This window comes from Pyrgilauda ruficollis, unplaced genomic scaffold (assembly GCF_017590135.1).
Source record: "Pyrgilauda ruficollis isolate IOZ18807 unplaced genomic scaffold, ASM1759013v1 scaffold18, whole genome shotgun sequence".
NCBI lineage: Eukaryota > Metazoa > Chordata > Aves > Passeriformes > Passeridae > Pyrgilauda > Pyrgilauda ruficollis.
In genome coordinates this window covers 2,067,641-2,085,479 of record NW_024516984.1, presented here as the reverse complement: position 1 = coordinate 2,085,479, position 17,839 = coordinate 2,067,641, and the positions used below count along the sequence as shown (strand labels likewise).

The window sequence follows — 17,839 nt, the reverse complement described above, 5'->3', positions numbered from 1 at the left end:
CGTGGAGGCAGCATAGGTTTATTGGCATTAAGAGACAGCCCAATTTCCTTCCTTCTCCAGTACTTACTGGGAGCAGTGGCCTGGACATTCATGAAGTTGCCTGGCATAAAATTGGTGTAAAGTAAAAAGGGAGCCAGGCCAAAAAAACCCCAGGGATGCAAGAAGATAGGGCTGCTTCATAGTATAGTTCTCTTTTAAAAAATACATCTCTAATATAATAAAAAGCAGAGCCCACCATGTAAACTAAATTACTAAATTGTTATAAAATCTGTACTATTTTTTTCTTCATTTAATGTCAAATTTTAATGCTAATGAGATATACTAATAATTCAGTGTAAGATCCAAGGAGGCACATTTTTTTAAAATAGTCACTTTGTCCTTTACATGGTACAGATACAAGAATCCAGGAGATACACAAACTAGACACCAATCATCTTAGGATATTAAATTTAATTATAGATTACACAGAATATGATGTAAAAACAGCAATTTACTAGAATAATTATAACCTGCAAAATGTGAAAATAGTTTAGAAAATGGATTGTCATATTCTCTGACACAGCAATAGTCATGAAAGGTACACTTATAATATCATATGTTAATCTGTGTGTTAACTATACTACCTGTCATTTAGCCAGGATTTCAAGACAGATTAAAGGCATTTATTTCTGAAGTGCCTATGTTTAAATTCAGTAAAACAGCTAGATTGAGAACACTATATTTTTATCAGCTACTGCATGGAGATCTATTCCAGATAAATGCTTTGTCTATATGCTATGAATTTGCAATGAGAAGAGTAATTGTAAGACTGCAGAGAGTAAGACCTGTAAGTGGGTGGTTTAACAACTCAAAATATTTCTTAGTGCCTTATTAAATGTTTGAAATCAGACATGCCAATGTCTCTTTCCTATTTCAGACCTAGATCATATTTAATCTAAATTCATGTTTCATATTTAAAAACCCACATTTATTTGTTTTGGGAAAGATATGTGTTTATGTGTAGATCTTTTTGTTATGTAGTTTAACAAGAAATGTTGCAAGTGTCAAAGGATATGATGACCACAGCAATGTCAGCAGGTTTAATTTTTCTCCAGCCATGTTTATGAAAGCAAAAACCCAACCAAAACCAACCCTGACATATGTAGTTTCTTTTTGAATATACAGACTGGCCCAAACACTGACATTCTCTTTATCAATCTTTGTTACAAAAACTGTACATTACAAACAGTATAGAAACAAACTGAAAGGAATGTGCCACACATCCTGGCTAATTTTCTATATGCAGTTTAAAAATACAGCCTACTCCCTTACAGTGCACAGTTATTGTGTAGAGTACATCACTAGTTAAGTGGACATGATAGAAGAGCTCTAGTTTTCCTCAGCACAGAGAATAAGAGCCAATTCTGCTCGGTAAAGCTTTCCTCCATCAGACAAGGCCATGATGCTTTTCTTGTATGTTGCAAGGTTGGTAATGTCTAATTCCTATTTAAAGAACAGATGATGCTTTATAATTCTGTTTAGTTATCGGCATGAACAAGTTTACTTCCAATGGCAGGAAATGAGAAAAAATCCCAGGTATTCCCAGCCTGTCCAACAGTAAGACACTAAAATGTTTTCATAGATTTGCATGTTATCCATTGTATGATAGCCATGTTAGCTTGCTGCTAGCTGGTGTCTCAGAAGCAAGCAAGCTCTTGACACTGTAACTTCCCCAGTTCAGGATTTACACTGCTATTATTCCCACCACAATTTTTAGTTGTACTTTGACTTCAGGAATTATTACTTAGAAGCTCTATATTTATCTTATTAGGGTGGATTAAAGCGTCCTTAAAATCCAAATTAAATCTAATCTCTAAGGGGAAAGAAGCCCTCTAGGATTACCTTTTTGTTCTTTTCACAGAGATCCTTCAGTAGGGCATCAAGTTCATTTTCATCTATATAGCCATTGCCATCCTAAAAAATACCATTAAAGATAAGTTAAAAAAATTATTTTTAGTTCCAGAGGTTATGGCTAGTTCTTCACAAATTCAGAAAACAAGTGCCAATAAACTACACCAATTATCAAAGCATTTTTTAAAGACTTACTTGATCATACATCTCAAAGGCATTATTGAATTCTTTTGCACACATTTTGACACCCTAAATGCCAAAAGGAAAACAAACCCATTAATGACACCAGTTATGTGTGATAGTAATAGGTTACCTGAATAATGTGAATATTCATACCTGAAATTTAATAAGAAAATTTTCCTGTACAGGGAGCAGTCTTTGGAGAGAAAAAAACCAAAGGTCAAAATATTTAACTGTTCCCATTACAGCACTTGGTATATGATATTTGTTGTGAAAAGAAACAGAAGACATACCTGGCCAGTTCAGTAAGCTCCAACTTTCCATCATTGTTTGCATCAAACATCCTGAGCTGAAAGAATATATATATTTAATATATCAATCAAAATTAATCAACCTAATGAGGAAAACACTTATTTGGAAAACTTAAATCCAATTAACTTTGTCCTGACATGATGTCCCCGGGTCACATTTGCTGTGTAATACGTTTATTTTAAGTACTGACTAAGTAATTTATAGTAATTAATTCTACTGCAAAATCTTGATAAGAAACCAGCTGAGCAATTCTGATTAACCTGTGGTAAGGTAGGTCTTAGCCTGCCTACACTGCTGAATGAATGTCCTGTATGAGAAATGTGCATGTTATTATTTATAAATGAGAGGAGTGTTGATGTGATAACATTTTACTTTTGACTTCATGTCATGATTGGGTAATAGAACCATTATTCTCTATTCATAAAGGTGAAAAACTGCTGGGTTAAGTGCAACAGAATCCAAGGCATTCAGTTCTGAAGACAGAAAACAGTAGACATTTCATTCAATTGAATAGGTCTAACTATTTAAGTAGAGACAATATTTTTTTACTGTGAAATATTAAAAAAAAAAGTGAACAGATGTTGCAGATGATCCTATTTTATTGATGGTATGAAAATGGGAAAATAAATCTTTCCAAATAAGCATAATTAAATTATAATAATAACGGTGTTAATATAATTCCACAAAATAAGTTGTTATTATTTTTAATAATTTTCAATAGCTGTACTATTAAACTGTCTTCCTTTAAGGCCTTGAAAGAATGAGTTCCTGCCACTTGAGAAGCACAAACAGTTTATAATAGCTGTTAGAAGTAGATGAAGATATTGTTCCTGCATAGGACTTTCTCTTCCAGTATTTGTCTGTATAGTTCCATTTTTCTACTTTTGAACATTATATTGCACTTACTGTGTAATAAAAGAGTCACAAAAGCAGCAGACTAGAAAATATTGTATTGAAAACACCACCACCCACACTCCATCCCATCACCTGCAATCCCAGTAATTTTAGATGTAATTTATAGATAAGAGGAAAAGCAACATCCTGTACTGATACATCTACATTGACATATATCCTTTTAAAGAGGGAGCTAATGTAATGCAATGAAAAAAAGGCCTAATTTCACTTTGTTAATACAAAATAAATGACAAAGGATACCAGAAAAAAGTGACCAATTCTATGAACATTTATTTCTACACAACACCATGGTTCCTTTTAACACTTCCTTCCTTTGTATAAAAGCATCTGCCTTGTGTGCATTTCCCAGGAAAACAGATTTGCATTTGAGGGAGGTAAGCAGAGGCAGCTGTGAAGTGAACTTATTCTGTATTTTGATGAGTTGTTAGTGGCTGGCTCTGCCTGCCAGCAGCTGCTCAGGACTGTGTGTTTTTTATTATCCTTCTGTTTTCTGCAGAGATTATTGGAGGGTTGGGCTTATTTTTTTCTCTTTTAACTAAATTCTTTGTCAATATGTGTCTCTGCAGAGGCCAGAACTTATAGCACACTTTAGGATGGAGGTCAAAAAGCTCCCTGAATGAAAATGTTATTTTGAGCAGTCAATGAACAGTGACAATTCTGTGTAAATGGTTTATACTGGTACAAAGAACCAGCAGACTTTTTCCAGGAGAAACACAAGTTTTGTTCAGCCAATCTTAAGCCAGTTTGGTGGCCTCGTGCATCTCCTTAGAACATTTTTGATTGTTACAAGTATTTTAGGATGAAAACAAGCTGGTAAAACAAAAAATGTAGATTTATACATTTCCTGAAGACCAGAATTCTGTCTTTTATTCTTGAAAAGCCCATACAGAAGCCACTACTGGTCCTAACCATGGACTGCCATAGCAGTGGGATGGATGGATTGTTCAAAGAATGGCATGACCAAGGAAGCAAGAGTTTTGCTATAGTGTTTATCTAAAATATCAATTATCTTCCTTGAAGCAAGGGGAGAAAGAAAGTGTGAGGTATTTGTAAATCTAAGGAAGCCACGATGCACTGATATCTTTTAAGACAAGAGACAAACACGCATTAAAAGACAGCAAAATATAGAAAGTAACTCCAAATTAATTTGATCTAAACAACATAATTATGTCAAGAACAATTTTGCTGCTATGAAATGTGAGGACTTTGGTTTACAGCTAGCAGCACAAGGGAGCAAAACAGGGAAAATACAATGGCATGGCATAATGTTATATAAATACCAAGAAGATTAAAAATTCCTGGACTTTCCTTTTTTGAGCAGTACTGCCCACTAACCCATTATGGCAGTTACTGAGTAACTTCCCATTAACCCATTATGCCTTTAAATAAACTTACCATTATTTCTGTGTATTCCGTTAGCTTTGAATCTTCAATCTGCTTATTTGCTTTCTGTAACAAGTCTTTCAAGAAGCTCTGTTAAAATAAATAGAGTAATAGGAGAATTTTTATCTACAGTATAAAATGTTTGCTAACTGACTTTGCTAACTTCAGATTAAAGTAGTGGGAAATATTATTTTACTTCCACTTTAGTATTTACTACTGAAGTTCCAAATAGGTAGGGAAAAAATGTTATTAACAGCTAAGAGTATATGCTTCTTTTGGTAAGTTCAAGTATATTGCATTTTATTTGGAAAAAGTAACTAATAAAACTTACTGCATTGCATGCCATTTGTTGTATTGTGAATTTGGAAAAAAGTTTGGCTTTCCAGTATACTGCTTCTTAATGTGCACTATCAGTAAACTAAACTAATTAACCTTGGGTCTCCTTGAAAACTTGTATGCCTAATCACTTCTTGCAGCATCTGAACAATTTTACAGAAAGGATCAATGATTAATTGAGTTTTGTCCTTGCCTATGGCATTACCTGAAGCTAGAAGTGAACGTTGCTTCTTCCTACTTTGTATTTTACATGTGTGCAGCCAATTTCACTGCAGTTTTGAATGAGAATTTGATGTCACATGACTTGAAACACCAGCCATTTTTACTTTAAAAGATAAGATGGTTTTCACCCACTCCATGTTTTAAATTTCTTTACTAGATCTGTGACATTCAAAAAAAGGAAGATACCAAATTGTAAAGCAAGGGCATTACAAGACCTAATTCCTGTCATCAGCTGGAGTGTCATTATCCTTGCAGAATTTTTGGCCACATTTCAAGACAGAAAATGGAAGAGCTTGTAAGAAAATATACTGTATTCCTGGACCTGAATGCAGCCATGTCAATAGTGGTATTTTAGCCTGGCCCCCTCCAGGCTGGAGGCCCTTCCTGGTAGCTTGTATAATGAAGAACATGACTGAAATGTTGTGAATGGATGTTACAGAAGCCTGTTTAATCTTGTGTGCTTCAGTGGAAAATAGAACTGGAAGGGAAATTAAAAAGCTGTTCAGTCCATGTCTCAAGAAAGATTCTATCTATCTAAACTTCCTGAATTAGTCTCTGATCTGAGCTATTGCCAAACCTTTCCTAAATACAGGCAGTGATGAAGAGTCTGCCTCCCCCTTAGACAACATATTCTACTGCCATTACTATTGTTAGAAAGTTTTCTTGACTTCCAGCTTAAATTTCACATACAAAGTTGTAAGTGGGTGTACTCCTCCCATAGCAAATGCTTAAAAATGTTTGGGCTTGCCAAGAAACACTGATCTAAAAATAAAACTGGACATTATTGTCTTATTTTCAGTGTTAAAATGACCTATTTTTCTGAGGCAAACGAAACGTCACATCACAAGAGAGACGAACCATTAGAGACTCAGTTAAAATTTCTTCATTCTTCAGCTGGCCCTCAATCAACCCTGCCTTTTAAAATCTATTTTGAAATATAGCAGTCAGCAGGCATCATCTAACAGCTGGAGAGTTCTCAAGTGCTACCTTTTCCTGATCCTGGAACTTTAAAAACACTGGCCTGGTGCAACCAGTCAGCAGAAGAATGGGCTTGTCTGCCTGAGGGTTACCCTAAGCTTAGATCCTCAGCAAATGTCACACAGATATCAAACTCAAAAGAGAAAGGGAAAAGGAAAAAAAAGATGTGATTTTTTTCTGTCATGGATTTCTTTTCTGAGCAGAAGAACAGGAAAGATTTTGAACAGTTTGATCTCCTGGTGCTTTATTTAAAACTTACATCACTCTTCTTTATACCACATATGGAGAAAATAGTCCAAATTAGCTGGATAAACACAGATAGTTCTCTTGCTATGAATTGCTTTGATTCCTTTTAATGTAAAGCTACAATAATGAATCAAATGCAGTTGGACTGTGGAAAATGGCATCTTTTTCCTCAGAAAGCTGTTGTATATGAGCATCTCTGCTATGAGGAAAGGCAGAGAGAATTGGGATGCTTAAGCTTGGAGAAGAGGAGCTTCAGGAGAACATGATCAAAGCATAGAAATACTTCAAGGGAGGGTGAAAAGAGGATGGAGCTAGGCTACTGACAGGACCAGAGGCAATAGTCACAAAGTGAAACACAAAATGTTCTCTCTGAGCATCAGGAAACACATTTTCACTGCAAGGATGCCACAGCACTGGCATAGGTTGCCCATGGAGGCTGTAGAGTCTTCATTCTTGGCAACGTGCAAAGGCCATCTGAAAAAGGTCCTGAGCAACTGGCTCTGGGTGGTATTGCTTAAGCAGAGGGGTTGGACCAGAGGTTGACATCCTGACATTCCCAACAACCACCCTGTGATTCTGTGACACTAACTCAGCATTGACAAATTGGTATTGGTTGAATGACTAGGGAAATAAAATCACTCTTGTTTCAAGATTTCTTAACTGTGCAAGGCTGAGATGGCCAATGGGGTAACCTTGATTCTGCTCTTATTTGTGCATATTAAAGCTGATAGCAAAATCCTACTAGGTTAACCAAGCAGAGGCAGCACAATTCCATTTGTGTTAGTCTAGCAGTGTTAGAGTTAGGAAGTCATAGGGTTACATGGTACTTGAGACAGCATCAACTGTCCAGCAGGATAGTGATTAATAGTAGTGATGCTCTCAAGAAAAAACACAAGAAAGCAGCACTTTTCCCTAAGAGGCCAAAAAAATAACCAACATAGCTGTCAGTGACTCATCTTGCTTTCTTAATCTTTCTCACTTCTAAGCTACCTGGTACCCTAAGTCACTTGATACCAACACTGACCTGAATTAAAACATGGCTTAAAAAAACATTGATCAGATTAGAGTTTCACTTTAAATAATTTACTGGCGATAAAAACATCAGCTAATTGTACTGCATTTTTTGTCATGTCTGAAATGCAAAAACATGCACAGGTGGATATCTGAAGAAAGAGATAGCTGCACAAGCTGTAATCCAACACCTGTTCTCATATTGTGCATGCTCATAGATACTGGTTTACCTTAAGTTCCTCAGAATCAATGAAGCCACTGTGGTCACTGTCATATTTCCTCCATGTCTGCAATCAGAATGTGAATGTTTTAATATGTTTATGGCAAGCAGGTCTTTGATGATTTTGTAACAGACAACTTTTCATACTGTACCTGCATGAAATCTTCACTTGACTTTAGCTGCTGGCATCTGAAGAACAACAGGAAATTCTCTTCCGTTGGCAATACCTGAGCAAGCTGCAAGAGAATTTAAGAAAAATTAAATTTTGGCTGTTCATCAGGCCAGCTGAGCCTGTAATGGAGCATGAAGATTTTTTTAAAATGTGTGGAATTCTTTGTGCTCATACTGCTGCTGCCGTATTGTGGCCACTTGGAAGCTTCATCCTGCTAGCTGAAGTGTTTGGAAGATGCCTCTGAAAGGCTTCTGGCTTGCAGCTTTGTCATAGTCATCAAGGTCAAACAGCACTTGAGGTCTGAGAGAAGGGAGTGAGGTAGCACTTTACTAAAAGGGGAGCTGGGGAAAGGGGGAAAAGATTCACCCATGCAGAATTAGAATCTGTATTAAAATCCATTGAATCAGCATGAAGGGAAAGCATAACACAAGGATTCACAGAGGATAAATGTGAAGGACTATGAATTAGAAAACAGAAATATAGACTACTCAGATACCAAGGAAGAGTAAGAAAGAAAGGAACACTGACATGAAGAACATATGTGTAATGGAAATGGTTAAATATAAGGAAAAGCCAAGAGAAAAAAACCCAGAAAATAGGGAGGGTAAGGGATGGCAGTTCTCATTTGTCAGTCACAGAGATATGTTCAAAAAGAGCTATAAATACCAGAAAGAAATCAAGAGGGCTTTTAGCCCTGCAAAACCAGGGATGGTTCTTCCAATGCCTCTACAAAAGGCTTTTTTTAAAATCAGACATTATTGTACTGATTATTGAAAATGTTCATTTACTATAACTCAATTTTGGCAAGTGACAAATGTAGAAGATGGAAAGTATGCTGTATAATTTAATGTAAATTCATGATTTGTTTTTAACAAAAGCCCAATTTTTTTCTGTCCTCAAAATGTATGAAATATGTTTTGAATAAAAAAAAAAACTTTTTACTTGAAGAATAGACCAGCTGTGCTTACTATGGAGAAAATGGAGAAAGACAGATTTCTTAGGCTGCATTATTTTATGTAAAATGACATCTGCAGACTTTCTGGAGTCCCATCTTAAAATTTTAATTCAAATTTTTGTTTTTCTGCCTTCATTTCACACCCTCAAATCTTTTGTTCTGCCTATTTCAGTGCTATTGCCTAATTGCTGAGGCTTTTTTATTGGGAACCAGCAGAGCTATAAGTGACTTCAGCTCTCACCTCACAGACACAACAAAGTTATGGAGACATATCTCTTGTTTCTCTAAAATCATATGTGCAAGGAACCAGTTAAATTCTTTTAGTGTTGGTACAGCTGAAAAGACACATCAGAGCACTCTCCTTACAGAAATGGTGCAGCTGATGACAGGCTGTCAGGCCCATCAGAGCCTTCTGAGTGCTTCTGCTAAGTGGCTGAACATGAAATCAAAATCAACCCAAGAAATGCGTTTTTGTCAGCAGCTTTCAAAACCTACTCCATTATAAACAGAATATACACGTATGGGTGAGTATATATTTATGTGTATGCAATAGCTAAATGTGTGTAACTCAGTCCTGATTTATGAAAAAATGTCTTTATTTCTCTCATGACAGAAAAGCTTTGATTTTTAGAGTATGCTCCTATTTAACAGCAAATGTTGAATGGAAGAACTATTCAGGAAAAAAAATGACAGTTTGAGTGAAGTGACTGATTATAACAATGGGAAAGTATTTGCTTGTGTGGAAAATATAAATAAGATGTCGTTCAATGACATAGCCAATTCCTGTGAATTTTGCAAGGGCACCATAAAATAGTAACTGTCCAAAGGATCATTAACAGCTTATTAGGAGTATAAAACTGTAATTGAGGCATTACCTCTGAAAGAAAATTACCTTATTTTAAGCTATACCTCTCACCCTTTGTAAGTCTCAGGGGAAAGCATTAAATTGCTTTTTGTGGAAAACTCCGCAGTGTTAAAGGGATGAGTAGATTGTGTGGAAACTGGTTCAAATTCCCAGTCCCAGTTTTGTACCACTACCAAGAAGAAAGATGGAAACCTGGTGCTATTTTAAGTGATCACTTCTTTGTGGGGATAAGCATAGGGGGGCTTTGTGAGCATGTTTGAGTAAGAGTGCAGACCACTGCAAGTCTGTGTATGGCAGTAATAGTAGTTTAGTGAGCCTTGAGCTTTGCTGCTTTTATGGAGAATGTTGGTTATCTCTGGATCGCAAGTAATAGAGGACACCTACAAAGCCTGAGACTGATTTGACTTCTCTTTGGTCAGCTGCAGGCTGAGGTGTGTCTTTATAGGCTACCTAGCAGAAAAAATACTCTCAGTACCTAAAACAATATCAGAACTATTTTCTAGACATTGTTCTCTAAGTAAATTCCGTTGATATTTAATGCTATTTAAAATTCCTTTCACCTGATAGAGTGAATTTGCTTTTTAAAATCCCATAATAGAGCATGGGAGTACAAAGAATATTTTAGGCTAATAAGTAGTTGATTTTTTGGCAGCAGTAATCTTCAAATAATTTGAATGTGAAATTGCTGCAGCTCTGAGTTTTGAAACCTTGGGTTTCACAGCCACATTTTAGTAAAAGCATTGGTCTCAATGAGTACAAAAGGTGAATTAAAGGTCTCTTACACAATGGAAAGAAAGTGGGCAGGTCAGGCTCTGCCTTTAGCTGGAGGACACTGGATAATAGCCAGCAAACTAACTGCAGTGTGCTTGCAAAGACAGAATCAACACTTGATCTGAGCTGAAAATCCACTTCTTCCTCTGTGAAGCCACCCTGGCCTCCTCTTTATCTCAGTCAACAGACCTTTCCTGAAAACTCATTATTGGCTGGCATATTCATTCTTTGTCAAATGCTGGGTGTCCATTTTAAGGGCTGGGAATCTGAATGGCTTTACATAAGTTTTCTTGAACAGCGTTCACACAGTTTTCAGAAAAACTATTTGATGTACTATGTAAATGGGAACAATCTGGAATTACTGAATATTTTTTTTAATATAAAGAAGGAGAGTCAAGTCCAAGTACCAACTTTAATATCATACTGCTCTGCACGTACCACACATTTATTTCATGAGTCCCATCAGCAGTTTCCAAATCAAGCTTCATGCTGATGTAAGGGAAACAAAATACAGCTATTGGGTTTGGAAACTGCTATATTAAGGGAGAAAGTCCCTTCAGTCACTGAGCTCCATACTATCACTATTCAGCTGCTTCCGTGAATGCTGAACATGCTTGGCCCTTCACTGGGGGTGGTGAGCCATATCAGACCCTATTGGATTTGCTCATCGTCCCTCATTAAGTCAATATCAGAATCAGAAATAGAATTTGAAAGGTAAAACTTCCAGTTATCTTTACTGAGTGAAGAAGCACAGTCTTTTTCAGGCACTGTTCACACATTCTTCTTGCATCAGTGCTGGCTCCACAGATATTCAAAAAGACTAATTTAAATAAAATTCTTCAATAACAAATAAATTAGCATTTGTTAGTCCAAAACAAAAAGAGATGTTGTACTAAATAAACTCTGCTTCTTTCTAGATGCAAAGCTATTTGATCAATGCTAAGTATTGTTAAAAGATGCACTTTCAAAAATCAATTGTGGCTGCAAGTGTAACAAATTGTTCACATTTCTGTGGTAGTTTAGTCATAATTACATATGCCTTTAAACAAGTATATAAAATTCAGACATACGATAGAGGAAAAAAGGTATCTTGAAACGATCTATTGTATCAGCAGTGATACTTTCTATTGACTTCTACAGATTCTATTCAGTCCTCAGTTTTAAAATTAGATACCAAAGCTGGTCACTGTAGAAATTTTGCAGGCCTGGCTTGTTTCCAGCTGTTTCTTAATTAGCTCTCTAGGTCAAATTTTTTATTATCAGGAAAAAAATACAGTATATTTTAATAATAAAACCGCAGTGTCACTGCACTCGGAGTGGCATAAATGAGTCATTGATTTAAGCTCAGAAAAGTGACTTCTCAAACTGTAACCCTATAACCTCACAAACTCTCCTTTTTGAATTACAGTGCTGAAGAATGAAATTCAGAGAAAACACAATGGTTCCCCCCTTCCTATCAAGTTGTCTAAGTTATACAATTGTTGAGCAGCTGTACGAGGAGAAGCTGGTTATCTTCAGCCTCTTCAGAAAATGGGAGTAAGGAAAGTGAGAATTTTCTGCCTGCAGTTCTGTTAAAGTTCAAGAAAGGAAATCCTAAGAAATTCACTCCTAGTCATGATTAACATGCTGACTTACTTGGGTTACATATTTGGGCATTTTTAGAATAGAATACATACAGTAACTGCCCAATTAACTTCACTCAGATGTTATCAGCACTATTAGGAATGGTGACAGAGCATGAGCTCAAAATCACAGGTAGCACTACATCACATTACTTCTCATCAAATTACCTTTTTAATTTAAATTTCTGAAATAGACCTTTATTCTGTTTTGTAAAAAACTTAAATTTCTATTGATGCTTATTTGCACTGAATGAAGAGAGAAAAGTTAAATGAGTTGTGGTGAAATGTCTGGAATGTGGTAAGGAATACATTAGTTGTTAATGAAAAGGTTTCATTAGTGAAACGAAAAAAAAAGATCTTAAGGGTGAAGAAGAAATATTCTGTGTATCTATAAATCCTAAGTATTGGCATATTATGCTCACATTGTTCTGTGCTAAATGTATTTTCTTCAAGTAAAGTTACAAAGTAACTGTCTTACCTCAACTATACCTATTTTTCCATCAGTAGATTTCCCGTATTGGTCCACAAAAGCTTTCATTTCAGGTGTTAAATCCTACAAAGTTACAATGATAGAATCATTACTTTAAAATACAAGAAACATATATAAACATACTTGAATAATCTATTATATGCCAAATAATATACCACATTTAATGAAGTACTCACACATGGCAGCTACACTCATCAAGTTTAAATTAATTTTTCTTTTCATTTTACTTCATAGGGAATTATATTATAGCTGGCGTGAATGATTGGCATCTAAATGCTTAGAATGCTATTTTAGTTTACAGAATTAAAAAATTGTAAAGACAGATGTGTTAGAAGATGTGTCTAACAGTTCCTTTGTTTGAGAGGGTGACAGTGAAGTTTATAGGCAATTATTACTCCATTTTCTCAGTTTTCATTTTTAAATTAGTAATTTGAAGCCAGTGCAGAATCTTTCAAAATAAGGAGAAAATTTCAGTATTATACATCTGAATGCCAAAATAGTCTTTCCACGTCTTTGAGTGGATTTTTCCTGAACAATGGATGCTATTTTAGTCTTAAAAATCTCATCACAATATCATATTTTTCACTATTTAGTATTTGGTTATCATGGAAACAGAGTCAAAATGTCACTGCTTAAATGTAGAAAGGGAGATTTAGTCAGGAGAAAACTTTAAGTAGTACCTTAAATCTGACAGAATAAAGCCATCATTGTACATATAAATTACTGTCTCTGCTATACATTTGTCCTCTAAAGACTATTCTCATTCCAGGCTACGGCAAGAAGTGCCAGCCTGGGGTAAATATCTATAGATTTGATTTCACACTTCAGCTTGACCTGTCTTTCTTTGATATGAGATGTCATCAACCTTCAATACTGATTGAACTTTTAATTTTCATTGTATTTCTTAGAGGTGGAAGCTAGTGAAACCATTCAGCAAGAATAGGGTTACAGTTATATTGAAACAATGGACAATTCTACAGTTATAGATTAAGTTACATCAGACTTTGGAAATTAAAGGTTTAGTTGTTATAATAGATCTGATTATATAGGACCTAAGTGATTTTCTCACTGGAGACACGGGGACTCTCAGCTGTACAAAGTCTGTTGTAGCTTGTCCCAAATTTCACCTGCCAAAGCTAACTAAAATGTCAGTTCCTTGTAGCTGATACAGTCACGGCCTAGTATCCTATTTCTGTCAAAGTCATCCATAGCAAGTTAGTAATTTGCCGTGGCTTTAATTAGAGATGTGGTTATTAATACAATGGACTTCAAAGTCACCTTTCATCTAATGATCCCAAAGTGGGGACAAGTTTGCTTAGCAGATAGAATGGAGAATTAGACACTTGGATTTTAATTAGTCCTGATTAAATATTTTACTAATCTTTCTAATAGCAGCTCTGCAGTGCCGGACAATGTCCATCCATTGAAGGAGGCACAGTTGATTACAGGTTAAACAAACCAGGAAACTTATCCTCTAGTTCATTATTCAGAAATTATGGTGAGTTTTTTGGTGCTCACTTAACCTGCTCATGAGTTGCTTGAAGAGTTATTTGAGTTATGTTATTCAAATAAATATTTTTGACCAAAAAATTGCCTAAATTTAACCAAGACTAGTCCTAAACCTGATAGAGATGCAGTGCTCAATTTTTGAAATTAAGAAACTAGCCCTTCACGCCTTAGTCAGACACCTCAGAAAAGATATTTTTCCAACAAGTGGAAAAAATTAGCTTTTTCTGATATGATTTGACAATGTAAGGATAATTGGCACTACAGAAATGCTCACATAATTGTACTCATAAATAACATACTTCTGTGGAGAAGTGTTGTCGTTATCTATACAGGCAGGGAAAGTGAGAAATTGATCTGGAATAGTCAGACAAGACCCACCAATTGGCACTTTATCAACCTCTGCACTGGTCACTTATACCCCAGGGTTTCTTTTGGCAATTGGCACTCCCAAAAAGAGAATGTATTGCATAAATGTGGGTCACAATAAACAGAAACTATGTTTACACACTTTTGTAGCTTTTATCTTTGAAAAAGAGTTTTAGCATGGCTGAAGTTATACCTGGTCAACCAGTATCTACCATAATGTATGAAACAAAAAGGCCTCATGTTTCCAAAGCTCAAGCACTAAACCTTCTGAGTAGACATTCCCCCCTTCCAGGGGGGCTAGCCTGAATCAAGCTGCGTGCTACCTCTCTGTCTGAGAAAAAGCAGCTGTGAAAGTACAGGCTTACTGAGTGGATTAATGCAAGGATTAGAATCAGAACATAATTAGAACAGTTCTGTAGTTGGGAAGAATATTGGGAAATATTAAACCATTCTATTCAATGACAGCATCAATGTGATTCTTTAATGCATATGGCATGACTGATGTAAAATCCAGCTATGGAGAATGCATAATTGAATATTTCAAATATAGTGAGCAGAAGAGCGACCTGAAATGCAGAAGTTAATGATGACAAAGAAGCTTTGGGGTGTTAAAAGAAGGACAGACAGGGAAATTACATATAACCTACACTAGTTTCTCAATGTGTCCCTCCTGGCAAAAGAACAGATATTCAAAGATACTGAATTAGTATCCCATGAGACAAGAAATGAACTAATGAGATGCTTGTTTAGCAAATGAGCCTTCAAATGCAAGAACCAGGTTAGATTTGAAATCTAAGATGACATATAGCCATACTCCAGAGCCCACAGACCAGGTGCTGAATTTGGTTTTGCTACTGTAGATTGCTCTTTTCAGCAGAACACTCCAAAACTAGGTTTGAATCAGAGAAACGGGACAGAAAAACTTAAACATCTGAGCATTTGTAGAATACAGTGTCAGATACCGGCAGGAGTTATTTAAAAAAAACCCCACATACATTATAACATTTCTAGCAGATAAGAATAATCCTGCAAGGGTTTCTGTGTTGCTTTGAGTAGGCTATGTTTTTTAGAGATGCACACTTGCTTCAAGAGAGAAAATATTCTGACCTTAAAATTATAAATATTTTTTACCTTGAGCTTCTAATCAATTTTCAACTACTCAATAATATATTAGCATTTCTACTAACAGTGCCATTCATACTAAATATAAAGAGGCTTTAATATCTTCTTTCAACTGAGCATACTTAAGTTTCCTGCACTTTAGCATAGAAGAGAGATTTGTTCCGTTGCAATACTTGAAATGTATTGAAGTTGATTAATCTTTTCTGTGAAAAAAAATAAGACTTTTTCCTTCAAAAAAACCCCCACACTGATTTCCCAATTTTCTGTTTTGTTTTGGGGTCTTTTAAACTTCAATTTTGCTTTATTTTATTTTTCATTTTAGTTTGAACTTACACTCAGGAAAATGAGAGCCTACACCAACATCTCTTACAAGAATTAACTGCTACCTAGACTGCAGTAACATAAAAGGCACTGCTGAGAGACAGATTTTCATATGTGTAAAGTTTGTATTGATTCAATTTATATTATACAATTTTCCACAAAAACAATTAAGGTTCATATTAACTATTTTTTTTCTGCATTTAGGTCTAAAATATATAGAACTTTCAAAGCAAAGTTAATTATTGAAAAGCTATTTCTCAATTTGGAGGCATTCTTATTAGGAAGTATTAATCTATTTTCTCCAAGCACACAACATCAACTTAAATTATTTTTTTTTCTGTTTCTTCAGAATTCTTTTAGCATAGATTCATTTAGACTGATTTCATTAAGTTATATATTGGGCTTTGATGCTAAGAGTGGCTGTATTTTTACATAGAATCTTTAATTTATTTATTTCTCCCTTTTCTTTTCCCCCACTGCATGGGTATAATTTGGAGGAAATTAATAATTAATGTTTCAATAACTCATACACAGACGTGTTTTCACAACACTGTCAAAAACTTTGCTGTCTCTCTGAGCCATTTAAACAGCCGGGATTTGGTACTCATACTCCTGGTGAAAGCAATAAGTGTTTAGGAGTCATCTGCAGATCTATTTAGTGACCACCAAGGGGCAGAAACGCATTTCAGCCCGTGCTGCCCATTACGTGCGAAATTAAGAAATTAAGGGTCCAACTACCCTGAAGTGATGGGGTTTTCTCTTCCTCTTTTTCCTCGTCCTTTTTTTTTTTTTTTTTTTTTTTTTTTTTGTGGGTGTGTGGGGGGCACCGTCGGAGTCGTAGTGGTGCCAGATCTCGAAGAACTGGGCGGCCGAGATCTCCACGCCCTGCAGGTGGGTCTCCGCCGTCATGGTGGGCGCGGGGCGGCGCGGGGGGGGCGCTGTCCGCGGTCCTGACTCGACTTTCCCCGCCAGTTTTAATGAGTACATATCTCGATCAGATAAGATTAATTGCAATGGGATAAGGTCCCATCCAAGACAAAAAACAGCATCCGTACATTTCTTGACTTTTCTTTTTAAGCACTGTCAGAGGTATCAGCTTGTAGCCTTGCAAGGTACGAGCGGGAGCCGCTCATCAGTGAGGTGGACCCTGGTTTCACCTTTCCAAAGCAGACGATTTATCAGATTTGCAACTTGCTCATTTCTAACCAAGCTATTTCCCTTTGCCCGCTGCGGCAGGTGCATGAACCGCGGGATGGCAAGAGAGAACAGAAGGAACCGGGGCACTGGAGTTTGCTCAAGAAAAACTCTTCTTTCCCGAAGAAGACGGAAAAGTGGGGCGAAACATTAACCTACCAAGCCTGCCTTCTTCCGTGCCTGCTGCAGCTCCTGGATGAAGTTTTGTAGCTCCTTCCCGTCCATGAACCCATTGCCTGAATGAACAACAGAAAGAGTTACGGCTGCCGTCACCGCTCCCTCCAAACTCTCTCCGTTCTCCAGCGCCGGCAGGGGCGTCTCCGACCCGGCTGCTCCCTCCCGGCAGAGAGCGGCTCCCCGCGCCCCTCTCCCGGCACCGGCCCCGCTCCCGATGGCTGCGGGGCTGCGGGCGGCGGGCGCGGCCCGGGCCGCTTTCGGGCGGGCAGCGCTGCTGTCCCCCCAGCCTCCCGCGGGCTCGCCCCCCTCGCCCCCTGTCCGCGGTCCTGACTCGCCTCTGACCGCGGCCGGCGCGGAACGACAGCGGCGGCTCCGACGGCTCCTCCCGCCGCCGCCCCGCCGAGGGCTATTTATGAGGCCGTCCCGGCCGGGCCACTCCCCCCGGCGCTGCCCTCCCTCTCCGCGGGCCCCGGCGCGCCCTCCCCGCCCTGCGCGGGGGGGCCGGGGTCTCCCGACGGCGGCACCTTGGCCGCGGCCGGCCCGGCGGCGGAGCCCTCGGGAACCGACACCCCTCGACGTGGG

The 17,839-nt window shown here is 37.4% G+C and overlaps 1 protein-coding gene across 1 annotated transcript; it reads right to left on the bottom strand.

The window, feature by feature from the left end:
* Positions 1–1,368: 1,368 nt before the first annotated feature.
* Positions 1,369–17,311, bottom strand: CALB1 (calbindin 1). Its single transcript, XM_041464447.1, has 10 exons — positions 17,240–17,311; positions 12,557–12,631; positions 7,846–7,929; positions 7,704–7,760; positions 4,693–4,770; positions 2,364–2,419; positions 2,227–2,266; positions 2,086–2,139; positions 1,882–1,953; positions 1,369–1,482 (listed from the first exon to the last, which is right to left on the bottom strand). Exons 1-10 carry the CDS (start codon positions 17,303–17,305, stop codon positions 1,369–1,371), a joined length of 696 nt encoding a protein of 231 aa, XP_041320381.1. The 5' UTR covers positions 17,306–17,311.
* Positions 17,312–17,839: the final 528 nt, after the last annotated feature.